General features: G+C 39.8%; 2 protein-coding genes across 4 annotated transcripts; one reads left to right on the top strand and one right to left on the bottom strand.

Moving 5' to 3' along the window:
• Nucleotides 1-2,814, top strand: LOC103708467 (methionine gamma-lyase). The gene is made up of 2 exons (XM_008793399.3): nucleotides 1-884; nucleotides 1,954-2,814. The coding sequence occupies exons 1-2, from the start codon at nucleotides 89-91 to the stop codon at nucleotides 2,544-2,546; spliced, it is 1,389 nt and encodes a 462-aa protein (XP_008791621.1). The 5' UTR covers nucleotides 1-88; the 3' UTR covers nucleotides 2,547-2,814.
• A 1,996-nt stretch (nucleotides 2,815-4,810) lies between these two features.
• Nucleotides 4,811-18,495, bottom strand: LOC103708517 (uncharacterized membrane protein At1g16860-like). 3 transcript variants are annotated; one of them, XR_001879539.3, is made up of 6 exons: nucleotides 17,713-18,272; nucleotides 10,668-10,823; nucleotides 8,707-8,918; nucleotides 8,390-8,605; nucleotides 8,156-8,309; nucleotides 4,811-5,922 (listed from the first exon to the last, which is right to left on the bottom strand). XR_001879539.3 is itself a non-coding variant. In XM_008793477.4 (5 exons), the coding sequence occupies exons 1-4, from the start codon at nucleotides 18,013-18,015 to the stop codon at nucleotides 8,407-8,409; spliced, it is 870 nt and encodes a 289-aa protein (XP_008791699.2). In that variant the 5' UTR covers nucleotides 18,016-18,270; the 3' UTR covers nucleotides 4,811-5,922; nucleotides 8,390-8,406. The 3 variants fall into 3 exon arrangements, 1 of the variants encoding a protein (XP_008791699.2); XR_003385953.2 differs by lacking the exon at nucleotides 10,668-10,823 and having other exon boundaries at nucleotides 17,713-18,495; XM_008793477.4 differs by lacking the exon at nucleotides 8,156-8,309 and having other exon boundaries at nucleotides 17,713-18,270.
• Between the last annotated feature and the right edge of the window lie 722 nt (nucleotides 18,496-19,217).

Genomic DNA, 19,217 nt, shown 5'->3' with positions numbered 1-19,217 from the left:
GGCCGCCCCTCTCCCCACTGCTATCTCCTCATCCACCGAATACTCCCAAAAAAAGGGAAAAAGAGAAATACACAAACAGAGAGAGGGCATGGCGGAGACCACGCAATCCATGGTCTTCACTAACCCCAAGAAGCGCGGCCACAAGGACGCCGCCGACGACGACGACGGATTCGTCGACGGCACCGGCGATTGGGCGGTGGTGTCGACGAAGAGGGGGGCGAGGAACGACCCGGCGGGGGCGCTGGCGAGCGCGCGGCACGAGTTCGGGGAGCACGGCGGGGTGAACATGTCGATCGAGGCGTCGGCTACGTTCACGGTGATGGAGCCCGACACGTTGCGCCGGATGTTCGCCGGCGAGCTCGGCCCCGACCGCGACTTCTTCATCTACAGCCGGCACTACAACCCCACGGTCCTGAACCTGGGCCGCCAGATGGCCGCCCTCGAGGGCACGGAGGCCGCCTACTGCACGGCCAGCGGCATGGCCGCCATCTCCTCCGTCATCATCCAGCTCTGCGGCGCCGGCGGCCGCGTCGTCGCCTCCCGCTGCCTCTACGGCGGCACCCACGCCCTCCTCGCCCACTTCCTCCCCTGGGCGTGCGGGATCCGGGCGGATTTCGTCGACATCGACGACATCGAGGCGGTGCGGGCGGCGATCCGGAGCGACAAGGGGGCGACGCGGGTGCTGTACGTGGAGATGATGTCGAACCCGACGCTGGCGGTGGCGGACGTGCCGAGGCTGAGCGCGGTGGCGAGGGAGGAGGGGGTGAAACTGGTGGTGGACAATACTTTCACGCCGATGGTGGTGTCGCCGGCGAGACTCGGCGCCGACGTCGTCGTCCACAGCGTCTCCAAGTTCATCAGCGGCGGGGCGGACGTCATCGCAGGTATGCCCTCGTTGGATCGAACACGTGCCATGCATCTAGGTAATTAATCTAGAGCGCGCCACCCACAACGACCTCCTCCGGTCTAAGGTGCGCCCCTCTCGGCGTGCCTCTCGTTAACGATTCAGTTGAATCTGACGGCAGGTCTGGGAAACGGGTGCAAACGTACGGTACACCTTTACCTTGGCTTGGCTTGACGTGTTGTGGTTATTATTATTATTATTATTATTATTGTCCCACTTCTACCATCTAAACCTCTGAGACGTATGATTTCTGGCCCATTCAGAATTATTAGCTAGCTAGAGCTATGATTCTGAATGGGCAACCAAAACTTTATTCTTTCCTAAAACAATGAAGTGCGCTTAATTGGGACCCAGTGAATTAATGAAATGAGATAAGTTGTAGTTACCCGAAGGGCAAAAAGTGCCACCATTGAGGTGGTAGCTCAGCGGAACGGAGCCTTACTTCTAACCAAGTGATTCCGAGTTTGAAACGTACGAACGTCGATTAAATTGAGGAGACCGGATGCTAATTTGAAAGGGCTACTGGTCCTTTGGTAGCCTCGGTGGTGCCAGGTATGATGTACTCATATGAAAGATTCGTGCCGGAGCCCAGAGGGGTCACCAAGCCGGCCCACGGATGGGGAGGGTATAAGTAAAACCGGTCGGGGTGCCCAACATACAGTCATTTCTGCCCACATCGATCATTCTTCTGGCGGGGTGGAGGCCCAGTAGGGGCTGCTACGCGGGGGTGGACTTGTCCCTTCCTCCTCCCTCCCCTTTTTGGTTTAGCCAAAAAAAAAAAAAAAAAGTGCCCAAATAATTGCCAACAAAATGAAAGGAAGAAGAACTATGGACAGACAGAAACCATGGGATATGCATGCATACATACATCCATACATACATACATATATATCTATATATATATATATATATATATATATATATATATATATATATATATATATATATAGGTTCTGTAGGTGTTAACTAAAACTTGGATCGATCGATTGTTTGTTGTTTTCTTATCACATCAGATGTGTACGTTATCATGTCTGTGCTTGTGGTGGTAGGTGCGATATGCGGCCCGGCCAGCCTGGTGCAGTCGATGATGGACCTGCACCGTGGAGCGCTGATGCTGCTGGGGCCAACCATGAACGCCAAGGTGGCCTTCGATTTATCGGAGCGGCTGCCCCACCTGTCCCTCCGCATGAAGGAGCACAGCAACCGGGCCATGGCCTACGCGAGCCGCATGAAGAAGCTGGGCCTCAGGGTCATCTACCCGGGCCTGGAAGACCACCCCCACCACTCCCTCCTGGCCTCCATGGCCAACCCGGGCTACGGCTTCGGCGGCATGCTCTGCCTCGACATGGGCTCCGAGGAGCGAGCCAACCGGCTGATGCACCACCTCCAGAACACCGCCCAGTTTGGCCTCATGGCCGTCAGCCTCGGCTACTACGAGACCCTCATGTCCTGCTCCGGCAGCAGCACCAGCAGCGAGTTGAGTCCCGAGGAAAGGGCCCAGGCCGGCATCTCCCCGGGCCTCATCCGCATGTCCGTGGGCTACAGCGGCACGCTGGACCAGCGATGGGCCCAGTTCGAGCGGGCCCTCGCCCTCACGCAGCAGCCCGCGTCGCAGGATGCTACCATCTACTGCAAGGTCTAAGGGAGGTCTTTCTTTCTGGATTTCGCCCGCTAGCAGTATATATTTAATTAAGATAAGAGTGTGATGCATGTCTTGTACCGTGGCTCTTCATGTGCTGTGCTGTTTTCAAGCGGAACCAAGTTGACTGGGGGTTCGTATGGGGCTGCTGAATGTCTCAACACAACTGTGTCTCTCTTGTGGCTGTTTTGCTGCCAAAATGTGATGCATTGATAAGTGACAAGAAGGAATAAAGTATTCTAGCATTAATAAAGTAATATTTGATGATCCCTCAAAGAGACTAAGAATGCTTTTACTAGTTAAGACGTATCAAAAGTTAAAGTTATGGAAGGGTATGTCTGAATTATTTAATTAATTGTCCCAATCGATGCCCCTCTTGGTTAGAAGTTGGGTCCTGATATCCAGGACTGCCAGGGATTGGTAGTGACTCGAGTCAATTCAGTTTAAATCAAATCTGCGTGTCACTGTCTCATATACAAACTATTTGAGTTGCGCATTCTGAGTTCCTCGAGGATAATGCTTATCCTTTCCGAATCAAAAAAGGTGAATGGAGAAAAATATCAGATATTTTTCTATGATCATATTTTTCTTCCTAGTCTAATTTTCTTTTGACCAAACAAGTCAGGGTGGTTCTCCTGCTCCTGATTTCTCGCATTAATATATTAATAAGATTAAACTATAAAGACTACATTAGTTTTTGACTGTTCACAGTTTAATTATTACCGTTACCGTTGCTTCAGAAGATTGCCCGAAAGAGGGGCGATAAGTAACGGGTGATCACAATGCACGTCAGGCATTCGTCATCCGTGAGATCATTCTTCTCCAACAAAACAAATGGACCGCAAAACGAGCTTTGGCTTGCGGAACATGTAATATCCAGTTGGATCATCTCGATAGATTCATGTCGATAACTCCAACTTTTCGTTGGGAAAATAGAATCCCACGACAAACTATCCAAAGAGGAACGCTGAAGCAAGAGCGAACCCTCCCCGCGATTAACATAAGACGAGGATTCTCCATTCCGTTTCGCCCCGTACATTGACATAATTAGAAGAAGCATGTAGATAATTATACAAGTCATAATTCGCATGCATCATGATTTATGATTATGATAGCAGTGGCAACAGCAAAGTGGCCTAGCTTTCCATAGTACAGGAAGGTCCTCTTTGTTGTCTCTTGGAGTAAGAGCGTATGTATTTAGAGCTAGTTTGATTCATAAATATTGTTTTATTAAAATATTTTTTAATATAATATCTAAAAAATAATTTCCATATATTTGATTGTTTATTAAAAAAATGACGCTTCAGAACGGCTTATATTTTTTTAAAAAATTATGTAAAGTATTTATTATACCATTAATAAAAAAATTATTCTATTCTATTTAAAAACTTAAAAAATAATTTTAAAAAATAATTATTATAATTTTCATTAGATTTTTTATATATACATAATTTTTTTAATAAAAATATAAAAATATTATTTTTATAAAAATTATTTTTTATTTTTTATTTAAAAATTTCGATCAAATTTGAGATATTTTTTATTTTTTTGTTGATATTTTTTTTTTCGTTCTCTTCCTAAATGAGCCCTAGATGGAAGGAGACCTATCTCTGCCACTGCGGGACAGCAAATTATTGAATGACAACTGGATTGGTCATTGGACCAGGCTTGAGAAATTCCGCATTTGCACACCCCATACACAGCTACTAGAGACTTCCTCGTCCAAATATGGCAAGCTCTCTGCGGGCAAATAGACACCTGTGGGACCTTTACTGACATTTGTTTGAAGGTTTCGTGGCTTTTCGTACTAAATGACTATCGTTGAGGCTGATATACAACGCTTCTTTCCCTATCAAAAATAAGGCAAAGAATACTGAAAGAAGGCCAAAAAAAAAAAGTTTTTAATGAGCTTGAAAGTGTCATGTTGATCGAGAATGCAGATTAATTGAGTCAAAATTAAATTGAATATCTAGTGCAAGCCGAAATAAATTGAAGATGCAGATGTACGATGGCAAATCTTGGGATGGAGCGTCCTTGGCCCAGCTTGGACCAGTACTCCATTCCCTATTTGCTTGGCCTTTTACCATAGGCACCAGATTGCGATCCCTTTTCTCATCTTTAACCAAATGATTGGAGTCATTCCCACTCCATTGTTTTTTTTTCGTTTCTTTTTGGATCAGACGAGACTCATGAATGGATGCAGCTCAAAGAACTTCTGCATTGTAATGGTAGAGATTTTCATACAAACACATGTTTGAGCAAGAATCTGGTGTAATGAAATAATTGACATTATTGATACTTCAGCACTCCTAACTTTTCTGTCCGTTACACACAAACAAACAAAAAAAGAAAGAAAACGAAAAACAGCACTGTTTGCCCAAGTGACCTCTCTTTCACAAGTCGACGGAGAACACAGTACCATGAAGCAGATGTCAACATGGTACGTTTTTTTTTTTTTAAAAAAAGAACACAAATATTATAAACAACACTTCTTACAATAGTTTAGCTTTTGTGGCTATTTAGCAGTTAGTTCCAATCTGAATGCAAAAGAATCTAGAATGTTTTTGAAACCATATTTCACAACCCTGGTTCCTCTTCTTTTTAGACAACCAAACCTATATCTTCTCACTATATTTCATGACCAAAGCAATTCAGACAACATTAACTCATTTGAAATTCCAATAACAATAATAACTATATTCATTAAGAAAAGGGCATCATCGCGGTAAGTTGGAGCGACATCTTCAGCAAAGAAAGACTATTTAGTATATATTTACATGATATTAGCTTCTTTCTACCAAAGATAACCTTACGTAAACTTATATAATTGCTGAGCTTACCAGCAAGTCTACACAACGCTTGTCAGAAGCATATATAATTCAACCTCCCTGAAGGGATAGGAGGTATTGCTTCAGCTATGTAAACATAAAAGTTGTTGGATAAAATAAGGAATTAGAGTAAATCTGGAATGTGATCTGCAAAAAAATATCCAAGATGCATTCCACCTGCTTGAATAAGTTTGATATTGCCAAGCCATATGCCCATAAACACACCAATATAGCATGTTTTGCATAGCCAGCACCCTTTACCGGTTAATTTCCTCTAATTAGAATCTGTTAATTGAATCTGATCCTACATATTAGAGGAAAACAATGTTTAAAAAAAGAGAAAAGTCTATTGCAGCTTGGTCAGAATTCTTTACAAACTTGTCCGGATCGTTTATAATTTCAGTCAAGATATTCTGATATTATTACTTGTACACTGCAGCAACCTTTTCTTATCTACAACAGGAATCTTGCAGTGCTTGCTTATGACTCTTGAGATGTGTGCAATTCAGAAGTATGCAAGCCCACAGATGTGCAATTCAGCAATGCCATACCTAGTACAGTACATTTACAAATAATTAGCATGCTAGATGCATCAGTTTAAAACAAGAACAATGTCACATCTACTAAGAGTGTCACCTTTTGGTCAGCCTAACCAAGCAACAAGCTGATCATCCTTAAGATATCCCACAGAAAACTCATAAACATAAATAGAAAACACCATACTGTTATTTTGGCAATTTACTCAATACCCAGACATAAACAGAAAAGAACTTGGTATTCCCCCCTTGAAATATAACCAAAGATCAAAGAAGTTGACAGTATGTGTTCCTAGTCAAAGACACTATGCTTCTCATAGTCTGATTATGCTGTCTCACTTTAGTTGAATGTTTCAATCTCAAGTTGGAAACTTCACCTCACCAGTCATCTACATCCTTCACTGAATACTGGCTTCTAGGATTGCTCAAGTTCTCATCTAGCAATAAACAGGTCTATGATATTCCCGTCCAACGTTAATCCACTTCACCATGAATTCCTATTTATTATCAAATCTTCTAGATCAAATCTTTTAGCATGAATTTCTATTTAAGACAAAATCTGCCAGATTTGGACAACACCCCCCCCCCCCCCCCCAAAAAAAAAATAAATAATAAAATAATAAAATAATAAAAATAATAAATAATAAAAAAAACGCATACATACACATTGATTCGGGGGAGAGGGGCGAGAGAGAGAGAGAGAGAGAGAGAGAGAGAGAGAGAGAGAGAGGTGAACTAGGATCTGGATTTAAAGTTGGATACAATTAGGTGAAATTGGAAGGTAGGGGTCTAACAATGATGACCCAATTTATAGAATATGATCTCTTTCTACCTTGAAACTGCCCAAATTTTGACCTCTTGATGCACAAGCTAGGAGTCACCAAGTTATATGATTTTTGGTTTGTAAGCAGTTTAGAAAGAAGTAGATTACAATCAACGGCTAGTATCATCATTGTTAGACCTCTGTCTCCCAAATTCACCTACCCGAACCAACTTCAATTTGGTTGACTGGATCATAGTCCACCCTTCTCTCTCTTGGTGCACATACAAAATGCAACCCAACTATCCAAATCATGATTGGTTGTTCCTTGTGTCTAATTCTTCAATCTAAATTAAAGACCTTAATGGTCTTTAGCCTACACCACGGAGGTGCCAACTATTCATACTAGCTTTGTCCATTCTATCCTCTTTTTGTCCTACTCCAAACTTCCTAACATTTTTTAATTTCTTTCCTCCTAGCTTACCACACAATCAACTCATTATCTTATCTCTACCATGCCCATATATCTGCACTACCCAGCAATTGATTTGTATGATGGAACTGGTTTATCACACTCTTGAGAAAGTATCCTTCATCTCTATGGTATCTGCTTTATCATCCATCATGTTTTGATTATATATGATAATTTTACATCTCCCCTATTTATTTATATATGAAACAAGCTACCAAAAATAACATGGTTGGGAAATGTTTTGCTTTGAACTCTAATTGCATCCTCGAGTCCACACATGCATTGGAGTCGCAGTCAACACATTATGATTGGATCCAATTAACTTCTGAACCTTTATCCCATAAAATTTCCTTCCACAATTCCCAACACAATGTTAAACCCTTCTGTAGTATCATCATTCAATACTATATCTTTTCTGCATGCAAATAAAATAATGGACCACATGACGTACTTCAGCAATAATTGCATTTTACAACGAGTAAAAAGTGATAAAGGCAATAATTTAGCCCAATTAAGTTTTACCACCACTCAAACTCTCTATATGACATGACATCACTTCTATGTCTTCAAAATTGTTTCTGTACCCGGCCAAATAAGCTGGCCTTCACAACTACCCAGAAAAAACTCTCATACTCGGTCATGAATAAACTCCAAGTTAGCTAAAAAAATACTTGTGCATTTTCTTTCTCTTAGCTTTACATTTACCATCGTTTGCTCTAAGAATGGCCTTAATGACACATGATGCCAACTGGCTGTATAAATCATAGTTATTTACCTTATACATGGCTTCAAATTTTGTGCCCATGAAAAACTATTGTAAAGATGTTTCAAGAATCTTAATTCCACGTAACATACTGTTTTAGCATATATTTTCAATGTCAAATACAACTAAAAGTGCTTTATATATGGAAGCAAATCATACTGATAAATAACCATTCTGTTGAATAAAAAGCATGCCTATGGGAAGTCCAGTCAAAAATTGTACAGAATGTAATAGGATCAAGTAAAACATTCACCTGAAAAGATACTTTTATGCTTATGAGCTGTAATGATCCAACATTAAAAGCAATTAATCTGGTCTACTGCTGATACTCTTGGATAAGAATTGGAGGATAAGTTCAAAAGGAAATTTGTAGAAAAACCAGATGGCTCATTTTCACCAAATAAAATCTGCAATCAGGAATGTATAACATAAAGTATTTGGAAACAAAGCTACCAAACTGCAAGTGATGTCATAACCAACATATTACCAGATAGTCAGTGTGGCTCACGAAAGGCTTAGGTTAGTCGTGGAACAATTCTTGCCGGAGAACTTCATAACTAGGCCATCAATATCAGCAGGAAGAAGAAATTTTTGCAATAGGCAACCTGTAGAGAAAGGCTCAGGTGGTGGAATGATCATGAGGGCTCCATTCTTTTTACTCAACATTCCCATCACAGTCAAAGCGCTTCCCTCCTTGATGTACCTGTCAGTCATTCAAATACGCAGTAACAACTATTAAGAAAATTTCTACAACAGCCAACGATGTAAAAGTTCTGGACTAAAATGGTCTTAAACTCTTAATACCCTTCCTTAAGACGTAATAAACGAGTTTCAGCAGGAAGGTGTCTTCTTTCCAGCCATTTTTTCAAGGTAGAAGACAGTTCTCTGTTTTTACTTGTCGTGTTAACGAGTATGTTTTCATCCACCAGGGGGAACACTTTCGAACTGTAACCAGCCTTCACCAAAGCTCTGGCACCAGACTTTATATCTGTCATGTAAAAGTCTGCAGCAAACCTCTGCAAGAGACCCAAAGATGTAAAACAATGGGCATAGACGTGTGAAAGTATCAACATGGATAATTATTAGAGTACATTAACTGAAAATGAGTTGTAGAATCACTTTACCATCTCCTAGATACCTTCAAGTCCTCCAGAAATATGGCATATCAACCAAACAATGACTAATAAGCATCACTTGTATCACATTGGTGGAGTAAATTATTGATCATTAGTATGTAGAATACCACACAACTTATATAAGCTTCTTAGACAAGGAACCACTCTCTTCATTCGAAGCTAAAAATTAAACACCATATAAGTACTTGCTTCCCTTCAAATGAACTCATTGCTTTTTCTTAGATCTCTAAATTTTTGTATCAGTAAGTCATCAACACTTAAAATTTAGTTTCATAAACGTATAAGATAGCTTGTGTTTTTAAAACTTTTCTTTCTCATATTCTTGCATCCAAGACCTTGAACTTCCACAATAAAACCTCAATTAACTTGTCTTTCCCAGAACAACTCAACCCCTCACCTCAAAAAATAAGTTAGTACCACTTTCACATTTAATGGTCAATTTGGTGTATCCATTAGGCAAATCTCTTTTGCCACATGCTATGCCCAAGACCCTAGAATCCCTGCTTCCTTTTCCTATAAAGTATCAACGAGGGTTTCTGAAAACACTGAGGATTTATAAGAGATATGATGGAGATGGAAGTTGATAATCAAGAATTTTTAGTTCTATTACATGCATTGTTTGAATATCTAACGTAAAACATAACATTTTAGAGAAATGTTTCATATGATTCATCCATCACCTTATTAGCAAACTGTGTTGGGACCAATTTCGGTTGAAACATTTCAAATTTAGTAAAAATGTCATCAAACTGTAGCTCACATAGAAAGGCATAAAGACTGGAATTTTATTTTCAATTGCATAACGAAATCTACAGATTTGTTTTTTGAAGGATGACTGATCTAACCAAGAAGGGGCGGTTCATAATGAACACTTAACATCTGTGCGTGTGTGTGTGATCACTGAGCACTCTTTTTAAACAGAAAAATGCTTGGATCATTTGTTTACTTGCTGCTTGTTATCTAGGTCTTTGTGATGTGTTATCCTCAGGCAAAAATATCACATCAGACCACCTAGTGACTTTTTGTGGGGAAATGGAGGAACAATTAGTATTTTAGAAGTATTCAAGCTAGGAGAACATTTACAAAGAAGTGCAAGCTAGTATATAAGTGGTCAGAAAGCTAGAGATTTGCAACGTCAGGTCCCCTATTTGGAATTTTACTTTGGGGATAGTTGGTTTATGCTTCTATTTTGTTAGCTTTAATTTGCCTCTTTTCTTAGTCCTGTAACACTGCTCTTTGGATATGCCTTTTTATCTATTAGTCCTGTATCTTTAATTAATTTTGGACAAGGCTACTTTGTGGGATCTACTAACCTGCAGCTGCTGTTGAGTGTTTCGATGTTCTACTACCTGCTTTGCTATCTATAAATCATAGTGGTGTTCTCTTCTCTCTCTTAGTGAAAGGAAAATACACAATCAGCTAAAGTCTACTAATAAAATCAGCTTATACATACATACATACATATATATACATATGAATGCCAACATATACACATATAACCAAAATGAACATATAAAAGTTATTATGCCAAAGACATGTTCAACAACAATTGTTATCAACAGTTACTCTAAAGGAAAAGATATGATAAGTAATATTAAGCCTCAACAAAATGAAGAGCTATTATTGTACCTCCACATATACTAAATTCCATTGGAAGTATCTTCTGTTAGCATTTGGTGGCTTTGATCCAAATCTGCTATATTCATACAGAAGTGTTGATGTATACACACATCTTCCAACCTTCTCATATGAAGATTCAAGAGAAAGATCCTCACACGAAGCAAACTGAGAATAATTAAAAAAATGAAAGGCAATTGTGACTTGCCAAACTACAGTAAAAATCGTGAGAAAATAATATCTTATGTTAAGATAACAACAAATAGGAAGAAAACCAATCTAAAATATCCATCTAGAAACTCGAGATAGAGTTTAAGAAAAATTTAAATAAATAGTATCAAATAAGTTGTGAAAGGGTTCTGAACATTTCAATTGTCATAAAAAGAATTTGGAACTAAGAACACATGCATATTCTACAAAACCTAATGTCAGATCCATCTCAAACACCAACATAAAGAATTCGACTGTAGTGGTAATAATCTAAGCTGAATGAAATGCAAGAAATGTCATGCAACATCTGAAAAGAAAAGGTGTCCTATCTACTATGTAATATGTGGTCTCACATTGTGAGAGTTTGCATAGTACATTCTGTTAATCTTATTTAAAAGAAGCTATCTCATGACCTTGACCTGTACTTCTCATCTTCCATAACCTTCCACCTTGAAAAATATTGTACTTGTAAGGTACTGTTGTTTAGTGGCATGGTTTTCAACACATTCATTTTTTTTGTTGGGTAAGTTGGTAAAATTCCAAGACCTCAAGGCGTGCAAATATCCTTATATTGCGCTATGTGAACCATCGTTTATGCCGATGACACCTAGATGCAAGGTTCGTCGTCTCGGTATTGGACATCGTATCGGTGCCACACTAGCACCGTGTCAGTATGGTACGGAATTTTTTCGGCATATCGAGTGTCAGTGTGCCACTCATACCAGATACCGGTACCGAACCAGTACGGTACATCCCGTATTGCTCGTTTCGGGCCGGTACGGCAAACAATGCCCGGATGCCTCCCTTTTCACCCTTTAGCGCAAGTTACTATAAGGTCTTCCCCAAAAACATGGACCAAGATCCAGTGGTTGCATGGTCACTTTTAGCGCCACATGAGAATTACATTTAGCATTTCTAACTATACTTGTTGCCGCATGCCATCATTGAGATTCATAGGCTTAACTTTTAAATAAGATCTCAATCGAAAAGAACATGCTTCCTAGTCCAATATATGAGTCTTTCAGTTGTACTTCCACATTCAGTAATTTGATTTATGTTCTGCATCTGAATACTTCTCTTGTTCAAACAATGATATGATTCTCGAAGAGAAGTTGCCGTCGAAATTTGGCCCAGATTCCAGAACAAAAAGATCCTGTTGTACATGTCATGAACCTTGCTGATGCACATTTGAGAGAGCACATCAGAGGCTGACCCGAAAAGCAAAAGGGCTCAATGACTACTCCACACCCGAGTCAATGTTAGCTGGCAATTGCAGATGATGAAATAAATCATGAAAATTTGATGACATAAGGTTGACATATTGCTGACACCATTTGAACTATCCAAAGTTGGAAGTTAAATATCTAGTAAAGAGAACTTGGCATCAAAATCAATCAAAAATGCCATCAGGTCAGCTAGGCCAAATAAGATCATGAGAAAATTTGTTCTCTTTCCTTTCCACAATGGCAAAATCTCCTTCTTGCTCAGCAATGGATGAGTGAAGACAAATTCAAGCTTAGTTTCAAAGTTTTCTACATCTCTAAGTAGGGGTTCTTTGCTATATTAAAGCCATCTCAAATTTCTATATGGTGATAACTTCAGTTATGAATAGATGGAACAGGAAGAAGCTTTATCACCTCTTCTTGAAGGATATTCATTCTTCCTATATATTAAGAAAAGGGAATCAAGTGGCTGACTAGTTGGTGGATGTGCAGCTCATAGGGAAGAAGAGTTCCAATACTCGTGCTTTTCCTCATCTTGCTTCTCTTGTAATGATGGATGCTAGTGGCCGTATCATGGTTTGAAATCCCGGTGGGGCATCCCGCAAGATGTTGGGGCAGGGTACCATCCCAAGTATCGGGATGGGATCGTTCGCCATCGTCCCAACATCCTAATCGGTGCATCCTACGACATCCCTAATCCCAAGTATCAGGATGCGGTAGGACAATGACACGTTCCATTCTACAGGAAACTAAGGCAATCCTATCCCATGGAATTTAAAACCTTGGACTCATATCCATAATTCATTAAAAAAAGCATTTTTGAACTGTATGAAATTGCTATTTCTCTACTCCTCTTTGTGGCGTGTTAGTGTTATTACCTTTACCTTCTTGTTCAGCTATGGATGAATGTGAACAAATTCAAGGTTAGGTTAAGAGTGTTCTACATCTTTAAATAGGAGTGCTTAGTCAGTATAAACCAGCTTTGAAAAATTAATTAGATTGTTATTTCTATACTTCCCTTTGTAAGTTATGAATGTTATTTCTTTTTGCTTTCCTCCTCTTATTTGCTACTCCAACCTTGTTGGCTAGATCTTCCTTTGCAAAGATATCTCCACATGTACCAAATCCACTTAGGTACTGTGAGCTGACTTCTCTTGATTTGCACATGTCACAAGCAATTTTTTTCCAGTGATTAAACCTTTTTTACAATGCAAATGGATTGACCATTTTTAAGATATCTAATTTTTACACTTTCCATCAAAGGAAATCAAAAACAACCTACCAGAAGTATTTCAATGAGGTTGCAAGCATCCACTTAAGATCTTATGTACTGTCAGGGCTTCCTCTTTCATTGACAATAAAATTCCAACTAACTAGTTTACAACCTTCTCTCATCAAAACCTTAGCATAAGAAGCATTTAAAACAAGATTTTAAGTACCGTGGGATGGCGTCACCCAGTTTTTTGTGAAACAGGATGCCTTATGTACTAGTAGTTGGGATAGTGGATGTCCTGTCCCAGTTAATTTTCCGATTCATCCCATACCAACACTCGAGATAGTGGGATGCCCTGTTGTCTCACCCAGTATTTAAAACCTTGATTTCAAATATGTAAGAATACAAATAGTTAGTAGACAAGCCATACAACCAAGGTACGCCGTATCGGCCCGAATCGAACAGTACGGGGTATACCATACCGTACCAGTATCTAGTACGCCAAAAAAACTTTATACCATACCGTACCGACACGGTACTAGTGTGGCACTAGTACAGGGCCCGGTACCGAGACGGCAAACATTGCATCCAACATTCACCATAAGATCAAAGCATTGATCTTATCTAGGGATGCAACTTAATCTAGATCAAACTGAACTGTACTTGACCTAACCTGTAGCTTGTGTCAAGTTGGACCCTAGGTATTGCTTGGATAGGTGGGGCTTGAATTGGTAAATATCCCAAAATTATTGTTAGATTGGGCTTGGGTTGAAGGTTTAAGCAACCTGGCCCAATTTTGACTTGCTATCCTCTTAACCCAAGCCAAGCCAAATATGTCCCTTTTTTCATTCAATCAAACCCAACCCAACAATAACCTATGGCATATTTATAGAAAGGTATCTTTCCCATCAAAATCAAACCAACTATATTTAGTATCATGTAAATTTTAAGTTCTAAGCTAATGTTGATAGATTAGATTCAAATACCATCTTTGACAAGTTAAAGTGGATGAAAATCTGTTGATGCATCCAACCCAAGTCAACAATCAACTTGAGATATGTTCTGAGTTAGAAATTGTGGAGCCGAGTTGGGTTTGGGTTATAGATTGGTTGGATTTTAAGTTGGGTTTGTTCAAGTCAAGATTGGATGGTTTAAAACATGAAATGAGTATGGGCTATCCCTTAACCCACTCCAACCTGCTTGAGTTGCACCCTTTGTCTCATCAGTCCCAATATGCCTTCCAAGCATTACAATTCCTCTAGATGTGTTTATTGGATTTCCCATTAAAGGTGAGTAATGCAGATCAAAGTTTGATTAATACGCAGCCACAGGAATAACCAAATATCTGAACTTCAAGAAAAAAAAATGAAGTTTGCTGTTCAAATTATAGGTCTTGTAAAACAGTATGACATTTAAAAAAAGCAAGTCAAATAAAAGAGCAGAGTTGATCAGGTTGCAAAATGATAAGGAGTATTTGCAGCTGTTTTAGAATATTGAAAAATAAAAAAGAATTAAATGATCACAGCAACAAACTGTGGGTAACATTGCTATGATGAGGTGCAGAAAAGATTCATCAATGCTAAATTTTGTGAAAGTGTAAAAGGGCTAAATCGGACACAATAGGAGCATTGAGAATCAGAAGCTGTATGATCCAAAGTTTAGCTAGAAGGGATGCAAATAGTGAAAGCATAAGAAGATGAGTTTGAGAGGTCATTGGACAGCAGTCAAAAACAGATAATTTTTCAAATCCAAAGTATGACTCAATTACAGGGATCAACTGTCAGGTAGTGACAGAAGCACTGTGTGAATTTTCTCCTTAGCAAGACTAGCACATGGATAATAATTAAGTCTGTTACAAAGAAGCAAACTGTTGTTAATTCAAAAGATTAAAGAGGTCAGAATAAACAGTAAATTACTGGTTCTACAAGAATGAAAATCTGCAAGGTTTGATGCGGGACAACAAGGAAATGAAAACAAGTGTTCGATCAACAACTTTACTAATGTCAAATTTAAACATGGGAAACCAGATCTCTGATATGATTGCCCAGTGAATGGCCTACACTACATATTTATATAAGCAACATTGCATATGTAGTGCTTGAACTTAATTAAGACTGCAAATTAATCTAGTTGTCTATAAAGATCTCAGTTTCAGCTGGATAATAGGCTCAATTGAACTTGTTCAATTAAGATACAAATCAAGCCTAAGCCTCGTCTAAATCCCAACTGGTAACTCATGAACAAGACAAACCTAAAAGGCTAAAACACTTTGGGCTCAGAAGAATAAATAAAGCTTGGGCTTGGCTCAATAAAAGGCTCATTCAATTAAGAAATGAACCAAGCTCAAACATTGGCAGTTAAGCTCAGTGGAAGCTAGAAAACCCCTTTTCATATAACAAGCCAAACCTGAGCAGCCTAGAGCTTGGCTTGCCTCAGCCCAGAATTTAAAAATGCACAATTCTTGTGCTGCTACAGGAACAAGCTTTAGACTCCATAGTTGCAAGGTAATATCAATTGTCCATGACTACAAGTCACAGCACAGAATTGCTGAATGATGAAATCACCATTATGAGAAGCTGCAGTCGTAGATCAGCTGGTATTCATGTACCTTGGCTGCATGAAAATCTAGCTAAAAGTATATGCATAATCAAGTCGACAGTGGGCATGATTGAAGAACAATAATGGGCATAGTATGACTATCAACCAAAAAAGGTAAACACACATAACCTTTGGATCAACTAAGGCAGAGATATCACAGATCATGACCATGTGTTATGCGAATAAATGATCAAGCTTGATATTAGTGCCACCAACAGAACAACATAACTGCATTACAAGAAAATAAAGGAACTAACAGGTGTTGCACGATATGCTGGACAAAGGGTTGAAAAAGGCAAAAAATATGGTCCAGAAATCATGATAGATAATTAATGGATTAATAAATAATTCCAGAAACATGATAAAAATACAAGCAACTATTTTTCAGTAATAATGCCCAGAAACAAGAACTAAAGTGGCGATCTATGAGTCCATAATTTCGGGGAGATGAAATGACTAGAACATGTTACTTGATAGAAAACTTGTTTACAATCGACAGAAACTGATTCTGCGACTCTCTGCACTCCACCAAGATGCAAGAAATAACAGATGGAAAAATATCAAAAAAAGAAATGGACTTAGCATGGAAACAATACAAAACTAACAAGTACCAAAAGTTCCAAGGTCATTGCAAGATGCATGTGATTTCTCTCAAATGAGAACAAAAAAAACTTAGGATGCCGATGATAGCTTTGTGCTCCCAAAACATGGTTACACTTCAAAAGTCAATTAAATTATTAAGCAGAGCAGCAAAATGTGTCAACCTATGCAGTGTGAAACAGTTGGAAATCAAAAAACCAAGTGAACAATCCAAGGATTGTGAGCCATAATCAAGATATCTCATTAAAAACCAAATCCCGTGTACAGGAAGCCCTCAAATAGAAGATCCAAAAGCACAGGAAATCAGCATGCGGTTATTGGCAGTCAGATAGTATAAGCAAGGTAACCCTTTTGGTTGTTTAAGCAACCACTACAATGTCATGAGTATAGCTAATAGGTAGATCGATCCATAGTTTCTTGAATGACAAAAGCAGATAGAAAGCAATGGTGGCAACTCAGTGATATTTATACAGGTTCATATGTTACCACAGTAGAAGAACACTACCATATAGAATACAAGGTAGAATGCATATACATATCTCTAATATACAATGCAGGTGTACATATAAACTAAAATTATCATCCTCAACCACCACAAAATGCCTGGTGATGTCAAATGCAACATCCATAGGCCTGGGCCCCTTCAAGGATGCGTCATAGCTCAGAAGGCACGCAAACTCGTACAGTTTAGATGTATTTAAAGACTCTTAAAACGATCTGATTCAAGCATCAAAAACACCATGCTAGACAGAATAGACTGCCATATGGCCAATCAAGAACCAAGAATTACCCAAGTAAGACTCTCTTCAGTAGTATTTCTTAGCCCTTCAGTAGATTTACCCGAGTTAAACTAACCCCTTCTGAGGCTATAATACCCCCCAAGAATCTGTTGATACCAAACAGTCTTCCGCCTGAAACAACTCAACCAGACTTCTTTACGCATTAGGAAAGAAGCCTGACTACGTTTTCAGTCACGCTCATTAAAGAACCTACCAAACAAATCCAAACAGTGAGACTGGGCATTTCCCATTTAAGATCTCGAACGGCGTTGCAGTAACAATAAAAGAGAAATTTTTATCGTTTCTGGGAAACAAAGAGATAGAAAAGCTGGCGGGGGATCAAGTCGTAAGCAATCCAAGAAACCAACAATCTAATAAGAATCAAGAAAAGAACGTACCAAAAGGAAAAAAGAAGGGATCTAGGATCACATTACCCCGGTGATCTTGACGAGCTGGCCGTCCCTGGCGGTGACGAGGTCGGAGGCCGGGAGGCGGTCGAGGAAGACAAGAACGGCGCGGTCGTTCCGGAAGCTGGCCGCGTTCCAGAGGAGGAAGGAGGCGACAAGGGCGGAGAGGAGGAGGACGGCGGCGAGGAGAAGGGCGTTGTGGACGACGACGAGGATGAGGAGGGAGACGGCGAGGGCGGCGAGAAGAAGAGGGACAATGACGCAGGGGACGGCGGCGGGGACCGGGAGCTGGCACCGGCGGCCGGCGGCGGTGACGGAGAGGTCGTTCATCCCTCCTCCTCCTCCTTCGCCCGCGGTGTCTCCTCTCGGGGCATGAGCCAACGCCGGACCCGAGAGACAGATGAGGGGGCGGTGGATGGGGTTTAATGTGGCTTGGGGCTTGGGGAAGCGGATACGGGACGTATCGGCTATCAGAAAATAATAAACGCGCCCGGCCGACCGTTGCTGTCTCGTTAGCTTCGGCGATGGTCGCTTTCTGTTTCGGTAGTTCAGAAACGGACACCATTTGGCTAAACAAATCAGGAAAACAAATAAATATTTCTTAGATATTGGTAGCTATTTAGGATGCTAATGGCATGGCGACCAAACGCTGTGGGGGACGCTGAGGTCTGTGTGTCATCAATAAGACAAGGATGTGGGTTGACAAGTCGCATTTAAATGGAACTCCAGGCATATCGAATGGTGAATCTTATTATTTCTAATTAGCAAAGCCTCTTTATGTCTCCCTTACAAGGGCTTTCTTCGTTTTTCCTTTTTTTTTTTTTTTTTGGAAGCATGCTAGGGCTTCCATTTTATGCACAAAGTACAGTTTGAAATTGAGATAGGCAAAATGAGGATATTGAGATACTTTCCATAAAGCTTTCATGTAATAATTGCAATAATCCTGCTTGAATATCTGGATGCAGAGTAGAAATAACAAAATGTTGTCTTGGTGTTGCTCGGAGATAAGAGTGGACTTCTTAGAGAGTGGATAGGTTTTCCCTTCCTGTTATATTATTTATTTATTTAAGTAATAGTGACATAGGTATAAAGTGGGTCGGATGAACCTGATATTGCAGCTGATTATTTCCAACCAAACTATTTTCCTAACATTTGCATCGACTTGAAATGTAGACAGGCTGATAGCTACTCCCTGTTGATTCTAAAATGAAAGGACATTTTGCCCGACCATAAGCTTTTGAGGTCTGTATTTAATTATAATGTTGATACGCGGATTGTAGCTCAAATTCAACGAGCTGAATATAATTAGGTTCTTGTTAGCATAAAGATGACATATGCGCATGCATAAGATTTATGTTGCTTAGACAGAACTCAGGGCTGGTTTGTGTTTTTTAAGCTAAACAGGATGAGAAAAAAGATTTTACAATTTCACTTTTATTGTTATTCTTAGAAGACTCATAACTGGTACTTCCATGTTGTTGAATGAGAAGTGCACTTATAAAATGATCCCATGAAAAGTACATAACTGTTTG

Source organism: Phoenix dactylifera, chromosome 2, assembly GCF_009389715.1.
Source record: "Phoenix dactylifera cultivar Barhee BC4 chromosome 2, palm_55x_up_171113_PBpolish2nd_filt_p, whole genome shotgun sequence".
Lineage (NCBI taxonomy): Eukaryota > Viridiplantae > Streptophyta > Magnoliopsida > Arecales > Arecaceae > Phoenix > Phoenix dactylifera.
This window is presented reverse-complemented; position numbering and strand designations above follow the sequence as displayed.

Bases quoted from the DNA above. Each gene is read 5' to 3' on its own strand.
- LOC103708467 (XM_008793399.3), top strand. From the start codon at position 89: ATGGCGGAGACCACGCAATCCATGGTCTTCACTAACCCCAAGAAGCGC. The intron at 885-1,953 runs GTATGCCCTCGT...TTGTGGTGGTAG, and splicing joins CGGGGCGGACGTCATCGCAG to GTGCGATATGCGGCCCGGCC.
- LOC103708517 (XM_008793477.4), bottom strand. From the start codon at position 18,015: ATGAACGACCTCTCCGTCACCGCCGCCGGCCGCCGGTGCCAGCTCCCG. The intron at 10,824-17,712 runs GTAATGTGATCC...AATTATTCTCAG, and splicing joins AGCTCGTCAAGATCACCGGG to TTTGCTTCGTGTGAGGATCT. The intron at 8,919-10,667 runs GTACAATAATAG...GGTCTCTTGCAG, and splicing joins GGAATTTAGTATATGTGGAG to AGGTTTGCTGCAGACTTTTA.